At 36.0% G+C, this 18,151-nt stretch overlaps 1 protein-coding gene across 2 annotated transcripts; it reads left to right on the top strand.

Moving 5' to 3' along the window:
* Positions 1-7,508: 7,508 nt before the first annotated feature.
* LOC119639747 (protein abnormal spindle-like) lies at positions 7,509-16,655 on the top strand. 2 transcript variants are annotated; one of them, XM_038037378.1, is made up of 8 exons: positions 7,509-7,714; positions 7,833-8,006; positions 9,659-9,871; positions 9,949-11,383; positions 11,461-12,238; positions 12,842-15,798; positions 15,868-16,169; positions 16,233-16,655. In XM_038037378.1, the coding sequence occupies exons 1-8, from the start codon at positions 7,700-7,702 to the stop codon at positions 16,518-16,520; spliced, it is 6,162 nt and encodes a 2,053-aa protein (XP_037893306.1). In that variant the 5' UTR covers positions 7,509-7,699; the 3' UTR covers positions 16,521-16,655. The 2 variants fall into 2 exon arrangements, with proteins under 2 accessions (XP_037893306.1, XP_037893307.1); XM_038037379.1 differs by lacking the exon at positions 16,233-16,655 and having other exon boundaries at positions 15,872-15,994.
* The last annotated feature ends 1,496 nt before the right edge of the window (positions 16,656-18,151 follow it).

Raw genomic sequence — 18,151 nt, 5'->3', positions numbered from 1 at the left:
CAGGTTTAGACTTTTCCAAATTCTCAACCAATTTTTTTTTTTTATTGCCTTAATAGATGCTTTGAATGTTCTTTGAATGGTTGGGGAAAGATGCCTCCCCTGTAGTTAATTTTGGACTTTCCCGCACAAGTGCTCTAAGAAGACCATCGGTTTTAAATAAATCGCTGCTAGGATAATTGTTTATTCCTAACTTTTCTAATACACTATGGTACGCCTTCGAGATTACTGCCGTTGAATAAATATAGGACTGCGAGAGGTGCCAGTGCTTCTGCCTACAAATGAAAAGTGTTTGTTCCATCTTAGTTACGAATTTGACTATAAAATTATACTTTGCCTTCCTTTGCTACCTTCTCCATGCAACAACCTACGATTTTGTTTTTCACACATGCCGCAAAAGTACCGCTTTCGAGTATAAAGTCCTGAAAGTAAGATAAGGCGAAAAAAAACCTTTTTTTATATTTAATAGAGACCAATTACTTAAGGAATGACCACTGTTCGCGTACAACAACGGGAAGAGGTGAAGAAAAAGGAAGGGAAAGAGTAAGGGAAGCAGCCGCAGCCTAGGGGTTACTGGCCGGATCGGTAAATGTTATGCCCTTATCGACTGAGCTAACTCACTATAACTACAATCAAAGTAAACTCTACCTTGAAGGGTCTTACGATTGCAATCTTGTAAAGGTTTATAAAAAATAAATTATAATGTAAACACATGTCAAAACCTTAAAAATCTTTTTACCCGATTTACGAGTTCTTAATACTGTCGATAAAAGACTCCCAAAATTTGCATTCGAATTTTTTGCAATATCTTTGAAATAACATTCACCGACGATATACGTAGGGCATAAGTTAATTCAACGTAAATTAATTGCAACATTATTTATTTAAGAAAAGATTGCTTCTCTTTAGGCCGAAATCTGAACTTTTTCGCGAATTCTACGAAAATCAATACATTTCAAAATCCGTCCTTCAGCTATTTCTCCAGCTATTCAAATATAAATTAAATCGAAAATTACGAACATCTCGCAAGAATGATTCCGATGTTACCAATCTTCTAATATATATTTCAAAGCCAATGTTTTCCAGGTAAGTATACATGAGATTACCACTTAAAAGGAATCCTCGTTAGATTTGCACGTTTTCCGGATGTATTTCTTATTCAAGTCTGAACCAAAACTGAAAACAGCACGCAAAGTGAAATAGATGCAAGAAACAAATAAAAATAGCTTTGCCATGTTTTCATCAACGAAACACTAAGACATCTTTTCAAGCAACAAGAAGTCGACATGAAAATAACACAAGCAAATATTTACATTTCCTTGTTTTTGTTATGCTATAAAATATTCTTTTTGATAGTCGGTAAACACTATCCACAGTAGAATCAATTTTCATTACATTTTTTTCTTAATGGTGTGGGGGGTTAACAGTAGTAGTAGTAAACGCCGGCAATCATCCTTTTGTGCAATTTATGTGTGACGTGGGATGGTAAAAATGAGCTGACTACTACGCTTCCCCATCTAATATTTCTTTCTAAACTATTTTCTTGTTCTCCGCTTTGCATACTTAGTTTATTTAGTCCGTTGACGGGTATTGCAAGGGAATTGCAAGGGAATTGCAAAAATACTCTGGTCATTTTTTTCTTAAATTGTTTATGAGATCTCAAATACGATTAGATGTATGTTGTAAGGGGCCACTCATATATATGTATATGTATATATATATGAGAAACTAATTTTTCAAATAATTTTTTTCTACTTACTATGTCGCTATGTCACTAAACATATGTTCCTGGCAAATGTTGATAAAACTGGTGGTCTCCTGGTCTTTTTTTACTGTTTTTTTTTATTTGATATTTTTATATTTGAGCACAAATGTGGAGACCACAGAAAACATGACAGATTTGTGATCGAATAGATTCAGCAGATCACTAAGCATATTTGTACAATAACAAGATACGGTGAATGGGGGTATAAAGGGAAAATTTTTTAAAATTGAAGCAATATATAAAATAGATATCGAAAATGGAATTTGAATTATTTATCACTTGACCTTCATACACACTCGCATTTCGGTAATGCATTTCTTTTAAAGTTCCTTCTCTATTCTTCTATTAGGATGTGGGGACACGGTTAGCTTGTTTTTATCTAAAATCTTCATCTTAACAGAATATTTAAGCGGACATAGCCAAATTTTAATGTTACCGTGTTGCTATAGCTACTTCTTCGGGGCATTTTTTTTTTTTTTTTTATTTGGATCTCTTTACGTAGCTGGAAAGCCAACTTATAATATTTGTATTTATATGAAATTTTGTTTATAAATTGTGATGAAGCAAAGTTAACTAGAATTTGTTTTGCTGTCCGGTGTCATATCTGTAAAACAAGTTGATTTTATTGTACCTCATAGGGACAATTGAGTGTAATCATTTTTGTATCCATCACCGAAGGATGGGGGATATATTTATTCACTTTGTCAAAATGTTTGCAACGCGCATATGGAAGTACCACAGACCCGACAAAGTGTATATATTCTTGATCAGCATCAAATTCTAAATCGATTTAAGCATGTCCGTCTGTTCGTCTACCTGTGTGTGTTATATCTACTGTAAACATTCTTGCGGCCGCAAAAATGAAGCTGTCGACTTCAAATTTGCAGAAACATTGGAAGCTCTTCCACACAAAATGGAAAAAATTGACCACGCCTACTTAATATTAGTTTGGGGAAAAAGAAATCCATTATTTTTTCGGTAGATGGCTGCACTGATAGATTTCTCGTAAAGTATCGATCAAACAATTTCAGATTTATGCTCGTTGGAAAGGTGACATTTCGCAGTAAAAAAAATTCTTTTGCTGTTTTTTGTTTGGTGCATTCAGTTGTGAGTTACAGCGTGTTAAAAATGGAAGTGAACAAAGAGAAAATTCGGTATATTTTACAGTTTTTCTTTGGCAAAGACGAAAATGCAAGCCAGGCGGCTAAAATTGTGAATGGTGTTTATGGTTCCGATACTGTAACAGCCAATTATGTGCAATTTTGTTTTCGTAGATTCCGTTCAGGAATTTTCGATGTTAAAGATGCACCTCGCACAGGTAGGCCGGTCGTCGAAAATGTCGATCAAATCGGAGAAATGATCGAAGTTGACCGGCATGTTAGCAGTTGTAACATCGCCCAGGAGCTAAAAATCGACCATAAAACAGTTTTAAACCATTTACACAAAGCTGGATTCAAAAAGAAGCTCGGTGTTTGGATGGATCGAATTTCCACCTGCGAAGCCTTGGCCAAACGGAATGAGATAGACCCATTTCTTAAACGGATGGTGACTGGAGATGAGAAATGGATCACATACGATAACTCTGTGCGAAAACGATCGTGGTCAAAGAGCTGTGAAGCACCTCAAACGGCCAGGAAGGTTTTGCTATGCATTTGGTGGGACTGGAAGGGGATTATTTATTATGAGTTGCTTCCATATGGTCAAACGCTAAATTCTAATCTCTACTGTCAACAACTGGACCGTTTGAAGATAGCGATTGACCAGAAACGGCCAGAATTGGCCAACAGGAGAGGTGTCGTGTTCCACCAGGACAACGCTAGGCCACACACATCTACAGTGACTCACCAGAAACTTCGGGAGCTTGGTTGGGAAGTTTTAATGCATCCGCCATACAGTCCGGACTTGGCACCAAGCGATTATCATCTTTTTCTTGCATTGCAAAATTTCTTTAATGATAAAAAATTGGAATCTAGGGAGGATTGTGAAAATCGACTACTAGAGTTTTTTGCAAATAGAGACCAGGACTTCTATGAGAGAGGCATTTTGAAGTTACCTTTAAAATGGCAACAAATCGTACAACAAACCGGTGCATATTTGACCCAAATCGGACATTCCGAAGCATGTTAAATAAAGTCCTGAACTTCATATAAAAATAATGGATTTCTTTTTCCCCAAACTAATGTTATAGTGTATCAAACTTTAATTGTTTTTTCAATACCTTCGTAACGCGAAGAAACAACCTTCAAAACCCTCATCAAGTATACAAATTCTTAGCCAGTTTGAAATTTGGAATACACCCAGACATGTCCGCCCGTTCGTCTGTCCATCTGTCTATTTGCGCAACTTTGTAGTGATAAACATTCTCCCGTTAGCGAAAATAAACATATCGACGACAAATTTACAAACGAATTAAACTTTTCAAAGGACGCGCCTATAACGCCCAAATGCCTACATGACAAAGACTTTTATTTTGAAAATAGAAAAAATCAGCTCACTTCATATTATAGAGCATGAAAATGTTGTTGTTTTACTTCTTTTGTCTTTTTTACGAATAACGGTCGGTGGATATAAAAGATTCAGTCCCGATCGAATTCAGCTTTCTTACTTGTTATATATGCACCGGTATAGATACAACCAATTACTTTTTGAAGTGACCAAAAATTAATTGCAAATTGTTAATTATCTGCAGCTGAAAAATGAGGAAGAAAAATTAGGAAAAAGACAAATGTTTATTAGTATTAGTAGGGTTTTGCTTGCAGAAACATGTTCGGACGGGCAATAAGCAATGAAACAATATAATGTCATCAATAGTCAGCTGATGATATTTGTATGAGGCTGCATTGCCATTTACGCTCATTCCCTAATATCATTCCTGTCAGTGTGATTCGCTGATCGTCTCTCATATTGTAATTCATCATAATTCATCCTGCAATGATGTTTACGAATTTTTTTGCATCAACACGTTAGTATTGATGTTATTATCCAATGGCAATAGTGCAATATTATCGCATAATGCTATCGTTGTCATCTTTTTTATTATTATCTCGCTTTAACACATCATTATTGTTATATAATATTGACACATAATTTGCAATAATCATTTTTTTTTTTTTTTAGTTTATATCATTATCCTTTAACATTAGTTTTATATGCTTGATGACCTCACATAAACGTCGTATATTTTCATAACATTATCTTTATCTTTCACATTATTAGCATTTCTCTAACTAACCATTTTCGGTTTTATATGTTTCATTATATTTAATGTCCCACTGCTGGTTTCCGTGGATTAATACTTTGTACAGTACGCCGTTATGGCACTGATGATATAAGAGCCGTCGTTTTTACAATGAACGATTCAAACGGTCGCGGGCTTCGCAACGATAAGCATTTAGCTGAGCTGAGCTGAAATTTAGGAAAGGTGGGAGAATTAGTCAGGGACTGCGTAAAGTGGTGAGAAAGCCAAGTAGGTTAACCGAAAACACCCCATTACAAAAGTGATAGTAGACAATCTAGGCCTGCCAATATTCTGTCAGGTTAGGGAAGCAAAGGCAGGGCTTTAAAATTGGCAGCTGCTGAAATACGGCCCAGCACACAAAGGGATAGTGCCCGTTAAGTAGTATTCGTTAAAATTACAGTGTTAGGTGCTTAGTTTTCGACCGCTTCACCCGAACTGAAAGATGAAGACGCTACGTTGCGGTATATATAATACTCAAGTTTGCCCCCTATTTCTGTTATATATATTTTATTTTAATAGCAGACGTCGCAGAAAGCCATGATAAATATCATATGTAAAGTAAAAAAGAATAGATCGTCAAGTTTTTTCATCGAAGGAAACGAAAGCTTATCAAAAGATGCATAATCAGTACTCAGCTTTACGCGAGTGACAATAGGCATTGCGTTGCTAATTCCAAAGTATTCGAAGGCCCAAAAACAATGAAAGAATACCATGTAGGCGTATAAAGCTGTGCGTACTAGTGTGCTAGCTTTTATCAATATATATAAATTCGGAGCAATTTTTATACCTTGTTGGAAACCATCTGAGTAGGAATTATTTCTCGTCTTTACCACCATAGGCGCAAAGATGTTAGGTTCTCAACCTTGTTCTCTTGTTACATGAGAATTTATGCTGAAAATAATTCTTTTGATGTTATGCCATTCTCCTGTCGTTGAAATAAATTACAAAATTACATATTTAGAGTTTTGACACGAGTGCCTGTATTAGTTTTCCAAAAATTTTAATACATTGTATATATGAAGAATAATTCTTTATATAATATACGCGAAAGTATTGCGTACGCTTATGTATTGTGCTTCACAACTCGTCACATCTGTTAGGACTTTAACAAAGGCATATTACTTGCTCTCTAAAGAACGTTGTCGACTATCGTCAATTATTATATCAGACTTGTGACATGCACATAAGCAAATTGGGAAAGCCTTTGGAAAGAAATGTTTCAACATTTCGAAAATTCTCATTTCTATGCGCATATCTTTCGCTAAATATTAGTGTATCTTACTTCACATGCCTTGGCGCTTATCCGCATATGCCGGCTGATTGCACGCGTACTAGGAAAACAAAAACCCAGGCATGCATAAAACCATATTTGTTTTATGCAAATTTCTAATGGAAACAAGGGCAAGCGGTTGGATAGTATACTGAATGCAAACAATTTATTCAAGAACCTTGGTGTTGTGTTTATTAGTTTATTGTTTTTTGCACAATTGTATGCTCCGCACTAATCGTCGTGTAAATCAGCTCTTGCCACTCTATCTCCCACTCGCTCTGAAAACATAAATTAAAAACTTTCTTTTTTCATCGCAATGGGCTTACTAAATAAGTTTGTCTGAAATTCAGATTGCAAAAGAAATTTTTGAATTTGAAGCGCCGATTCATGAAAGAATCCAAAGATTTTTTCTAACCTTGGCATTTTTCGATTTTAGCTTTATTTCCTTCTCATGTGCGTTCGTCATTTTCTTTATCTTAGAAATTCTCAACCATTGATAAAAAAAACTTTTTTAAAGTTTTGTCCTAAATTACAGAAGTTTCTACAAAAAAAAAATATCTATATATATATGTCTTAGATTTAAAAAAAAAAACTAGGGACTGGGCAGTATAAATTAGACACGTTATCTTGCAATAGTAAAATTACTTATAAGAATAAAAAAAAAATTGGGTACCTCAACCCAAAATTTATTACACGCTTTGTAAAGTATAGTACGGTCAATGGATGAAAGTGACATATTTTTTCATTGCATTTTAGTTGTTGAACCTAAAAAAGCTTTTGGATCCAAGCTTTTGGAATCACAAGTTCTACGTTTTCATAAGAGTTTCGTATGATTCCGCCGACCCCTATAAACGTTTTTTTTTCGTGCCGCATATAGACAGCTGTACTTCTCATTATTTAAAATGAGTTTGGCGAGTGTTTCAAAATCGAATCTCGAAATAATGAAAATGAACATAAACAAATAAATAAAAAGTAAATTATTATATTTTATTTACATAAAATTCGTTGCACGTGCAATCAATTTTAAGTACGCATAAGCTTTGTTTCGTTTAACATCCATTTCACTTTGCCAGCAATTAACAATTGAAAATTAATTGCGTGTAAGAAACGTGGCAACAGGGCAAAATATTTATAATGGGATGGCAACTTGTCATTGCCGCGCCAGTTGACAGCTGTTTTAAAAGCAATCTTTGAAGTATAAGTCAATGATATAAAAAATTGAAAAGGAGAATGCCAACCAACGGCCTTTGGCTTTTTTTTCCGATTTAATGCTAGCTAAGAATTCGGATCGGTCGGAGCATTAATTGCCAGAAAATTAGTTTACTAGTGAAAATTTATATTAATTGCAGTTCTACACAATTTGGAGAAGAGCGAAAAGAATTCACTGGGAAATTTTGTTTTATTTGCGCAATCTAAACGGATATCGAATATGAGTGCATTTGAAGTGAGTTGATATTGCATCCACCATTGTATATATATTTAGGCTTTCTATTCTTCAAATTTCATTTGAAATATACAATTATTTTTTGGTTTTTTTTTTTGTTTTCTTTGTAAAATTTCAGGTTAAAATGACACCAGTACGGCCAGGCAATAGGCGCTCAGAGTGTCGCGAATGTACCGATGTTGTAATGGCGCCCTTTTCTGGCAAATCCATTGTGTTGTTTGAGGACGTGCCTGTATCTAAAATTGCTAGGCGTACTATGCGGATTATTAATCCTTCAGATGATGAAATCAAAGTAAGTGCACTTATGTCGTTGCTTGCATTCCCTTATGCTTCTTTTTTTTTTGTCGTCTCATTAAATGCTCTTTAGTCCTTTTGTGATGAAATTACCGCGAATACATACCCGATAATCAACCAAATACCAAACACCATTTTATTGGCGTAACAATAATCGTGAATTAAATAGCAGAAGCAAAAGAAGTTATTTTCAATTTGAGTAGAATTTTTTGATAACTATTTTGATGTTTGAAAAAAATTGTATAGATTGCAACGAAGGGGATTAAGTTCATAATCGGGCGAATGCATGCTTCTTGCATACATGAACGGTAGCCAGTAACCTGCATACGCAGTAAAATTATAGTTTATTAACATTGCTTAAGTTATTCGTTCGCGATCTTTTGATTAGATAGTAAATCGATCGCTCTCATTTGAGCGACATGAATAGACAAAAGCTACCAGTCTATATACGTAAATGTAAATATAAATTCTTGCAGTTGGAACGCCAAGCTTATTAAATGCTAAATAGGATGTACAATATAAGCTGCTTATATTTGAAATGTTGCAAGCACATTAACAAAAATATTACGTTCTAGAGAGAGAGCAAAAAAAAAAAAAAAATAGCTGACAAAAAAAGATATGTGCGTGTACATATATATATATATATATATATATATATATATATATATATATTAAATTAATGAAACACATATTCAAATTCGCCAGCAGAATATGAAAACACCTAACAACGGTCATATCATTTTTTTTTCTGGTCCCTCCTTAGAACGTACTATTTTTGTATATATATATAGCATATGTAGCATTTAGGATAGCTTTGTTAATCCCGGTCTTTATAACAACTTCTCGTGGAATAGTTTTTACGAGTCTTGCAAGTTTTTGGCAAATATCTTCTATATAAATTGTAAATTGTTGAGTGTCTTATTTTATTATGTTGTTTGTGTTTGGTATGGCACATAATATAAAATTCGTTACTTTAAAACAATATTTTCATCAAACATCCTTGGAGCTTTTAGAACACACTTAAAGCACATTTTTCAGCTTATTTACTATAAGCGTATAAATCAAGAGTAAATGCTACGAATTTCAAGAATCTTTTCAAATTATTTCGCGTGATTTGAAAGACAACCGAAGGACGAACAGAGATATGATGAGTATAAACAACTTGATTAGTTGATAATGATTTTCGAAGAACGAAAAAGTAGGTCCCTACTTATTACTCTTGATAGAAAGTGTTGGTCAAGTACGTGTTCGTTTCTAAAGTCAAGCAGGCCGTGGCATTGTATTTTGTGTTTGTGTTAACACCTATCAAGTTATGTAATCACCTTCTACGCAGCCAATGTTTCGCTTTTTTTTAGGCGCGTGATGCATTAGAAAGTGTAATGAAAATTTCAGTTTGAAAGGATTTAAGAAAGTCTTAAAAACAACAATTATTTACAATTCGAAAGGATTTTTTTCTCTTCCTAATATTATCACTCACTCTAAATTAATTAGTTTGCAAATTACATAGCCATTGTGTACGGAAACATTTTAGCCATTTCAGAAAGTGGTGGTGCTGCTGAATACATATTTGTAAATAAGATAATTGAAGGCATAAGCAAATTTATCATAATTAAAAACAATTTATTATATTGTGAATTTTCTCCGTTTGAGGTGAGCGTGAGCAAAACTGTTAAGCCTGGACTTAACATTTCGTTGGAGTGGTTAGAAAACACTGTACCAGCACAAAATGACATCACAATGGAATTGACATGGAAACCACAAATGGATATTTCTTCTAGAGAAACTCTACAATTTACTGATAATCGTAATTTTCGCAAAGATGTTTCCATTATACTAAAATCTAAAGCATCTAAGCCGATAAAAGTAAGTCTACAAGAGTGTGTTTGCAGAGAATATAATTATATATATATATGTATATATGTATATTATTACACGTATAGAATGTTCATAAATATCCTAACATATCGTCGGGAGCCACATCGCTGGCGGAAGCATTACGTTTAAAATCGTCCACGAGTGGAGTTAACAAAAACACTAAATTAACCGCTCAACAAAAACAGTTGCAGAAAAAACATTTCGCAGCAATGGAAAGATCTGACAAACATCCTATAAAGACGCAGCTCAGATGGAAACACGATCCTTTCCAAGTACGTGATGACGAACGAGTGCACACACTCCCGTTAATGGAGTGTAACAAATCGTCTGCTATTCCGCCTAAGAGTCGTCCACCTGTTATTGTTGTCACAAAGACAAGTGAATTTAAAGAGAATGTTATCCCAGTAGAAGATTCGTTTAAGGTTTTAAATATGATAGACGAACTACAATTTTCTCCAGTTGGTGAAAAGTTAACCCTATCTCAGATAAGTAAACCCAGCAACTTGGATACAATACCAACTCCATTATGTTACCAGACATCAGTTAGAGGAGAAGCAGAGCACAAATTAAAGCCCAGATGTTTAACGTCCGATTTATCTGAAGCGGAATGTGGTAATATCCGCGAAGATATTCCGAATGAAATTGAAAGCGTTCCAAGTGGCACAATAATAAATAAAACATTTGATATATCGCAGAGAAGTTTTGAGTTTCCCATTGATTGTTTAAACGTCACTTCTGGAGAATGTCCTGATTTACTTAATAAAACCTCGACTGTTATTCCTACACCAGGACCGCTCGCGGTTATAGAGGAAGAGGATATAAATCTAACCATTCCAACAGCATCAACGAAACGCTCAAACCTTCCGAACTCTGAAGACCTGTCCAGTACATCTGCTCGAAAGACTGCGGTGGAGGATCGTATGCGCGACATAAGATTGGTGGGAACGCCGCTACGCAAATTCTCCGAATCTATGATGGACTTGCAAAGCAAATCAGCACAACGTAGCTTCTTAACGCAAGGTTCTTTACCAAATCTCAATGATATGGAAACAATTGGTGAATTTGAGAAAAATCGATATTTCAAGCAAAGTACTTCCCGCAAGGAGAGCCTTAATACTCTCAGTATTCTACAAAACTGTACAACATCTCCAAAGAGAGAGCTCAACGAGCTAAATTTAGTTACGCATCCAGAAGTACTCTTCGATCAACATGAAATCTTAGCACAGTCAAGTCGTTTTAATTTGAATGAGATTGGAATAAAACAACGTAAAAACAGTCCCATTGCTATTGACACGCAAACACGAAACGAGCATAGAAATATAAAAGAATTAGCAACACCAAGGTCCACTAAAGCGAGTAGTCAAGTCACTACTACGGTGGAAAAGGCCAATAATAAACGACGTTTAAATGAGCTTTCATGTTCTGAGTGTACCAGTCTAGATTCGATCGCGGGGTCCAACAATGAGAAAAGCAGTAAAAGCAGAATTAAAACCAAATCTGGTACAATACGATGCAAATATAAATATAAATATATCATTGAACTATTACTATGTTCTTTCTTTTTCTTTTAAATTTAGATTGTATTTCCCCACCTAAACGTCAACGTCTTGATATTGATTCTACATTGTATCGAAGTCTTACACCAATCAATGCATCAGCAAATGTACGCAACAAAACTTGGGCACATATGAAACCAAAACCAATTAAACTGTCCCGGACGTTATCGTTAATAAAAAAACCATTAACGCCATGCAAATTGAAAACTGAACCCCGTATTAAATTGTATGACACCGCACTACATTTGCAGTCATTTGTAAACCCCGATCCATTCGCTGCAACTACTACCTGCGATCCATTCCTTGCCTCGACCATGTATCTAGATGAAGCTTCCGTAGAAAAGCATGAGTGTGATTTTAAGAAGTGGCTGAACGCCTTAGTCACCATGCCAGCGGACCTTGATACCGACTCCAATACGAAAATCGATGTAGGTAAATTGTTCAATGAAGTGCGCAACAAGGATCTGATGTTGGCTCCTACCAAGGAAGAGCAGTCAATAAACTACCTAACCACATTTCGTTTGGAGTCATTACGCAGAGCAGCCGTCGAACTCTTCTTAAGCGAAGATCTACAATTGTCTTGCTCAAAACTAATAGTTTACGTTCAAAAGGACGCTTTGCGTATACGTAACGATCGGAACTTACATTTGAACGTTGTGACGCAAAGAGAAATTCTTGAATTGCTCTTGTGCTTTAATCCACTATGGCTACGCTTGGGACTTGAAGTTGTATACGGAGAAGAAGTGCATCTTCAATCTAACAAGGATATAATTGGCCTAAGTACATTTATTTTAAATAGGTAAGTTCGATAATTCATTCATTATAATGTGTGCCGGCTGCTAACAGCTGTCATACTATATTATTTTGCTTTGTTTGAGGAAACATTCCAAGACCCCTATGAGCAATTCTTGGCGATATAAATTTCCTTTTTTTGGCGACTAATTATTTTTATTAATAGAGGGAGAAAACTTAGTTGGAACAAGAAAAAAAGAGAATCTACGTTCGGCTCTGGCCGAATCAATTTTTTATTACTCACTGTACGTTTGTAAACGATATTTGATTGCAAGACCGACCCAAAAATCTTTTCTCTCTATATTTATCGTAAATGATATCGTATTAAGGCACATATGGCATGTGGAATGGATAGTTCCAAATCTAATGGAATCGCTATGGTAAGGGTATGGTAAGGGGGACGACATCCATCAAGCCATCAAGAAATATTATGCAAAGCCGTAACTGTAGAGTGTAATAATTAAACAAGGTTAATGTAAAGAGTTACTTCTTTGATCAATTTTATAACCTCTCTACCTAATATCTTACCTTAATCGGGAATTATTGTAGACGACGGGAGCATTATTTGATTTTTTCATTTGTTTTTATTCGTTCCGCCTTTGTTTTGCAGATTGTTCCGTAACAAATTGCTCGAGCAAAAATATTCGAAGGCTTATACGTTAAGTGATGAATATGCAGCACATATTAAAAAGTTCACGCTTCAAAAGTTCTTCTTACTGTTGCTCTTTCTCGATAAAGCGAAGGAGAAGCGCATTATTGCTCACAATCCCTGTTTGTTTGTGAAGAAGTCACCCTACAAGGAGACTCGTGATATTTTATTGAAATTTTCTTCCGAATTACTTGCAAATGTCGGAGACATTACGCGTGAACTAAGACGTTTAGGTTATGTGCTTACCCATAAGCAAACTTATTTGGATGAATTCGATTACGCTTTTCAAAATTTGGCGACAGATCTGCGTGACGGTATACGTTTGACACGTGTCATGGAAATTATTTTGCTACGCGATGATCTAACCAAACAATTACGTGTCCCTGCCATTTCGCGTTTGCAGAAAATATTTAATGTTAATATTGCCCTAAAGTCTTTAAGCGAAGCTGAGTTTCAACTGCAAGGTGATATAGTAGCCAATGATATCGTTGATGGCCATCGGGAAAAAACTTTCTCGTTATTGTGGCAAATCATCTATAAATTCCGTTCGCCTAAATTTCATGCGGCTGCCCGTGTAATACAGAGTTGGTGGCGTAAGTCTTGGCTGAAGGTAATCATAAATCGACGCATACGGCGTAAAGAAGAGGTTAAACGTGAAAAGGCAGCTGTCGTTATTCAGTCTGCTTTCCGTGGTTATATCACGCGTATATATTCGAACATATATCGCGATGAACGGACCAAAGCGGCAATTACCTTGCAAAAATACATTCGTTCTTATTTGGCACGTAAAAAATACATTGCAGCTATGCGTTCCATTCTTGCCATACAACGTTGGTATCGGGCGAGTAAGTTGGCTAAGGAATACCGGAAAGATTATCTGGAATTACGCGAAAGCGTCACTTGCATCCAGCGATTATGGAGAGTACGATGCACGGCGAGATTGATGCGCGCAGAAGCAGCTCAGCGAAAACATCAATGGCAGGAGAAGAAACAAAAGATGGCTACCATTATACAAAGTTATTGGCGTCGCTTTAAAGCACGAAAGCAATTTTTACGCGTTGTCTCGGCTGCTATTGTCATACAAAGCAAGTTTAGAGCCTATCAGCAAATGAAGAAGGCGCGCAACTCTTACCGGCATATCCGAGAAATTGTTATAGTGTTACAACAACGAGTACGAGCTAAGCAATTAATGCAAAAACAACAATCGATTTATCAGCGAACTCGATCGGCTGTCATTTTTATTCAAACTAAGTGGCGAGCTACGTTGGCCATGCGTAAGCAACGCGCTAAATATCTTGACATTCGTCAAAAAGTTATTTATATACAGCAGAAGTGGCGGGCTGTTGCACTTGCGCGAAAGCTAAGAGTTGACTTCATCATGTTTCAATATTTTGTAACCGTAATACAGCGAAGATACCGTGCCAAACAACAAATGCGTGTCGCCTCTACGCAATACCGCGAACTAAAAAAGGTCACTATATTTGTACAACGACGTTATCGCAATAAATTATTAATGCGTCACGATCGTCGAAATTATGAATTAAAAATGCATGCGATTGTCACAATACAGCGCCATTTTCGAGCTTATAAAGCTATGCGTTATCAAAAAGCAAAATATATGGATACTAAGGCAGCTGTTTTGTGCCTCCAGCGACGTGTACGTGGTTTTCTGGCCATGAAGCGTGAACGCGAGCACTTTCGACGAATGAAGCAAGCTGCGCTAATCATCCAACGCAGATATAGGGCGTATCGAAAAATGATATTACAAAGGGAGAAATATCTTCGATTGAAGGACGCAGCTGTTTTGATACAGTGTCGTTTTAGGGCTACGTTGTTGATGCGTGAGGAACTTAATGCTTTCAGGCGCCAACGGGAGCTTATTGTAATTATGCAAAGACGTTTTAGGGCTAATAAATTAGCTCAGGCGGCTCGTCAAATTTATCTCAATGAATACCGTTTAATTGTATTAGTCCAAAGGCGTTTTCGAGCCAAGCAGATGATGAAAATAGAGAAGGCATCGTACCAGGATAAGCGTTCAAAAATTATTTATATTCAGACTTATTATAGGAATTATATGTTGGGAAAGAGGCAGCGTCTAGAATTTGTGCAACAACGCAATGCAGCCATTAAAATACAGAACTGGATTCGATCTATTTTTCAAATGCGCATCGATCGCGCTGCGTATCAACGTGAACGCAAGGCTAGCATAACAATACAACAGAAATGGCGTGCCACTCTAGTAGCGCGAGAAGAGCGTCGGCATTTCTTGAAGACTATACAGAAAATCATTGTCTTGCAGCGAGTGGTAAAAGCTACTCTTCAAATGCGTTCCGATCGACAACAATATGAACGGCAAAGGAATGCAGCGATATGCCTGCAACGTCACTTTAGGGCACGCTGTGAAACGCTGAAAATACGAGCTCAGTATCAATTGTTGCGTTCCCTAGTTATTTGCATTCAACGCAAATTCCGCGCAAGGCAACAAATGCTGCAGAAACGCAACGAATTCTTAATATTGCGTTCCACTACCATTCGTGTACAGCAAAGGTTTCGAGCTCGCATCCAAATGCGAAAGGATCATCGGCATTACAGACTACTTAAAAACAATGTCGTTCAGTTTCAAGCTCACGCTCGCGGTTTATTGGCAAGACGACGTTTTCATTGCCTAATGACTCCCGAAATGAAAGAAATTCGACGTCGAAACAAGGCTGCTCAGCTTATACAACGATTTTGGCGCGGTTATCGCATACGCAAACGTTTTCGCAGCATAAAGTTGCTACAGATACGTCGCAATATTGCTCTGCTCAATCAGGCTTCACATGCTCTGAATACGGTGCATTCTAAAGTTAACGAAGCCGTCAAAATTTTGCGTGGCCGATACTGTGCCTCTGAGGCTCTCGCTGTATTAAAAAATTTAGGTATAAATTGCATCAAATTAAAATTATTAATATAACTGGGTGGTTATTACGTCTTATAATTATTCACAGATAGGATCTCACGTATGGTGCCACATTTGCTTATAGATCGGGCGGATTTTGTATCAACTTTTTGCTATGGAATTATGGCACAAGCAATCCGTTCCGAAATAGACAAATACTTGATTACGTACTGCAGTCGCATTATACTTAATTTAGCTCGCTACAATAGCACTACGATCAACACATTCCAGGAGAGTGGTTTAGTAACTATAGCACAGATGCTGTTACGTTGGTGCGATAAAGACTGTGAAATCTTTAATACATTATGTACGTTGGTATGGATTTTTGCTCATTGCCCTATAAAACGCAAGGTAAACATAAAGTCCGCTTACAAATGACATTAGCTCATTCATTTAATTCCCGCTCTGCTGTAGATTATATCTGATTTCATGACCACTACCGATGCCATTTACATGCTGCGTGAAACTAAGAAACTTGTAGCAAGGAAAGAGAAAATGAAGCAGAATCTCCAAAAGTCGAGCCAGACGAACTTTTGTAATAGTCCGCGGCAGCAGCAGCAATTGTCATCAAAATTTTCTAGTCACGTTCTACCCAGTTTAGAACCGGATTATGGTGTTATACGTACAAGCCCGTACACGTTTATCTCTTCGGTTTTTGCTTTTGAGACTGTTTTGCACAAATTAGGAATTGAAATTTTTTAAGAAGTGTGTGTTCTTCGTATTGTGTATAATCGTTTACTGTTTACTGTTTACATTTTCTTTTACTTTTGTTGCTTTATAATTGTTCATTTTATATCATTACGCATCACTGAGATAATACTACGTTAATAATAAATATCAATAATATTAAAGGTTATTTATGCTCAGCTACCTTTTGTAAATGATCTCTCTCAAGTACATCTTTCCGCTATTTCTATGCCTTGTTCATTCATTCAAACAGAATTAATTCAATTTATATATATCACTGCATTGTTTATGAAAAAAAAAAAAAAACTCAATCAGCCGTAGTCAAGTTTGACCCACGAAAAAGTATTGATTCAACAAGATTATTCCAATAATAGGGCGGAATCGTCAGTTAAAACTAAAGTACGATAAAATTGTTTTACCACATAGCTGGTAAGGCACAGGAATACCTCAAGTGCACGCCAAATGCATTCTTCACCAGCCAGCGGAATTAATTTAATCTTGTTGCAGAAATGACACCTAAAATTATAAGAAGGACCCTGCCTACGTTTCTCATTATCGAGCTATCGTGGCATACTGAAGATAAGATTGATACGATCGCATTTTGGGTTGATGGTACTTGAAAGCTTAAGCTTTGGTGTCGAGCTGGACTTCTCGTTCGTTGCATTTACAAATAAGGAAGGAAAGAAAATAAACCAATTACATAAAAAATTTGGGAAATCATATAAAGAAAATTTTAATAAATTGATTCATTCTTCTTAATAGGGGTAATGTGACTTTTATAATTCCTTTGTGTACAGTGTGCCTTTCTCTGTGCATTTAGTGTTCCACCTTATCCGTTTTTATGTTTTTCTTCTGATATTTACAACGATCGCCTTTCTACGGTGGATATGGTGGAGGTTTGCTTGAGTGTTAGCGTCCAGTTAATCCTTCTTAGCGTCCAGTTAATCCTACATTTCCAGACTTTGCCGTTCACACGAGTTTTTACATTAATTCCACCAACAGGTAAAAGCCTCGACAATAATTATTTCATTTTATTATTTCTCTCAACCTCTTGGGATTTCTAAGATTAACTAATCTCTCTTTGTTCATTAATATTGTCAAATATGTGTTTTCATAACGATATTTTGCTTTATTTTCCTTTTGAACGTGAAGCTTGATGGCAATTTTGCTCGTGAATGCTCGTTAACGAGAACCGTAAACCGAGTCCAGAATTTGATTTTAAAGTATTTCAATTATAACAACATTTTTAGTTTGAGGTTCTGAACTGATATAACTATGTTCTCACGTTAACCCTTGTGTCGTTGAAGCTCTTACATCTGTAAAAATTAGAATAGGTCTTTAGGTTTAGTTCACAGATTAAGCTTAATTTGAATTTCATTCACAAGTAAATATCTGGACGGGTATTGAACATTTTTGCCCTAAGAAGGCTATAGTTGTCCACTTAGTTTATTGTGTTCTTTCATAATTTATTGTTTCTTTTATATACATGCAGGGTTAACAAATTTTCAGCGTTCTCGCTTTTTTGTATGTACAGGAGAAAATGCAATTAGTCTTGATTGCTTTTTTCAGTATTGCGTTTAATGTAAGCAATTTTAATTCCCAGGCTAAAAAACCTACACTTTGACTTTAAGTGCGATCATTCGATG

Source organism: Glossina fuscipes, unplaced genomic scaffold (genome assembly GCF_014805625.2).
Source record: "Glossina fuscipes isolate IAEA_lab_2018 unplaced genomic scaffold, Yale_Gfus_2 113, whole genome shotgun sequence".
NCBI lineage: Eukaryota > Metazoa > Arthropoda > Insecta > Diptera > Glossinidae > Glossina > Glossina fuscipes.
Note: the sequence above shows the minus strand (reverse complement) of the source record. Positions and strands in the feature narration are given on the sequence as shown.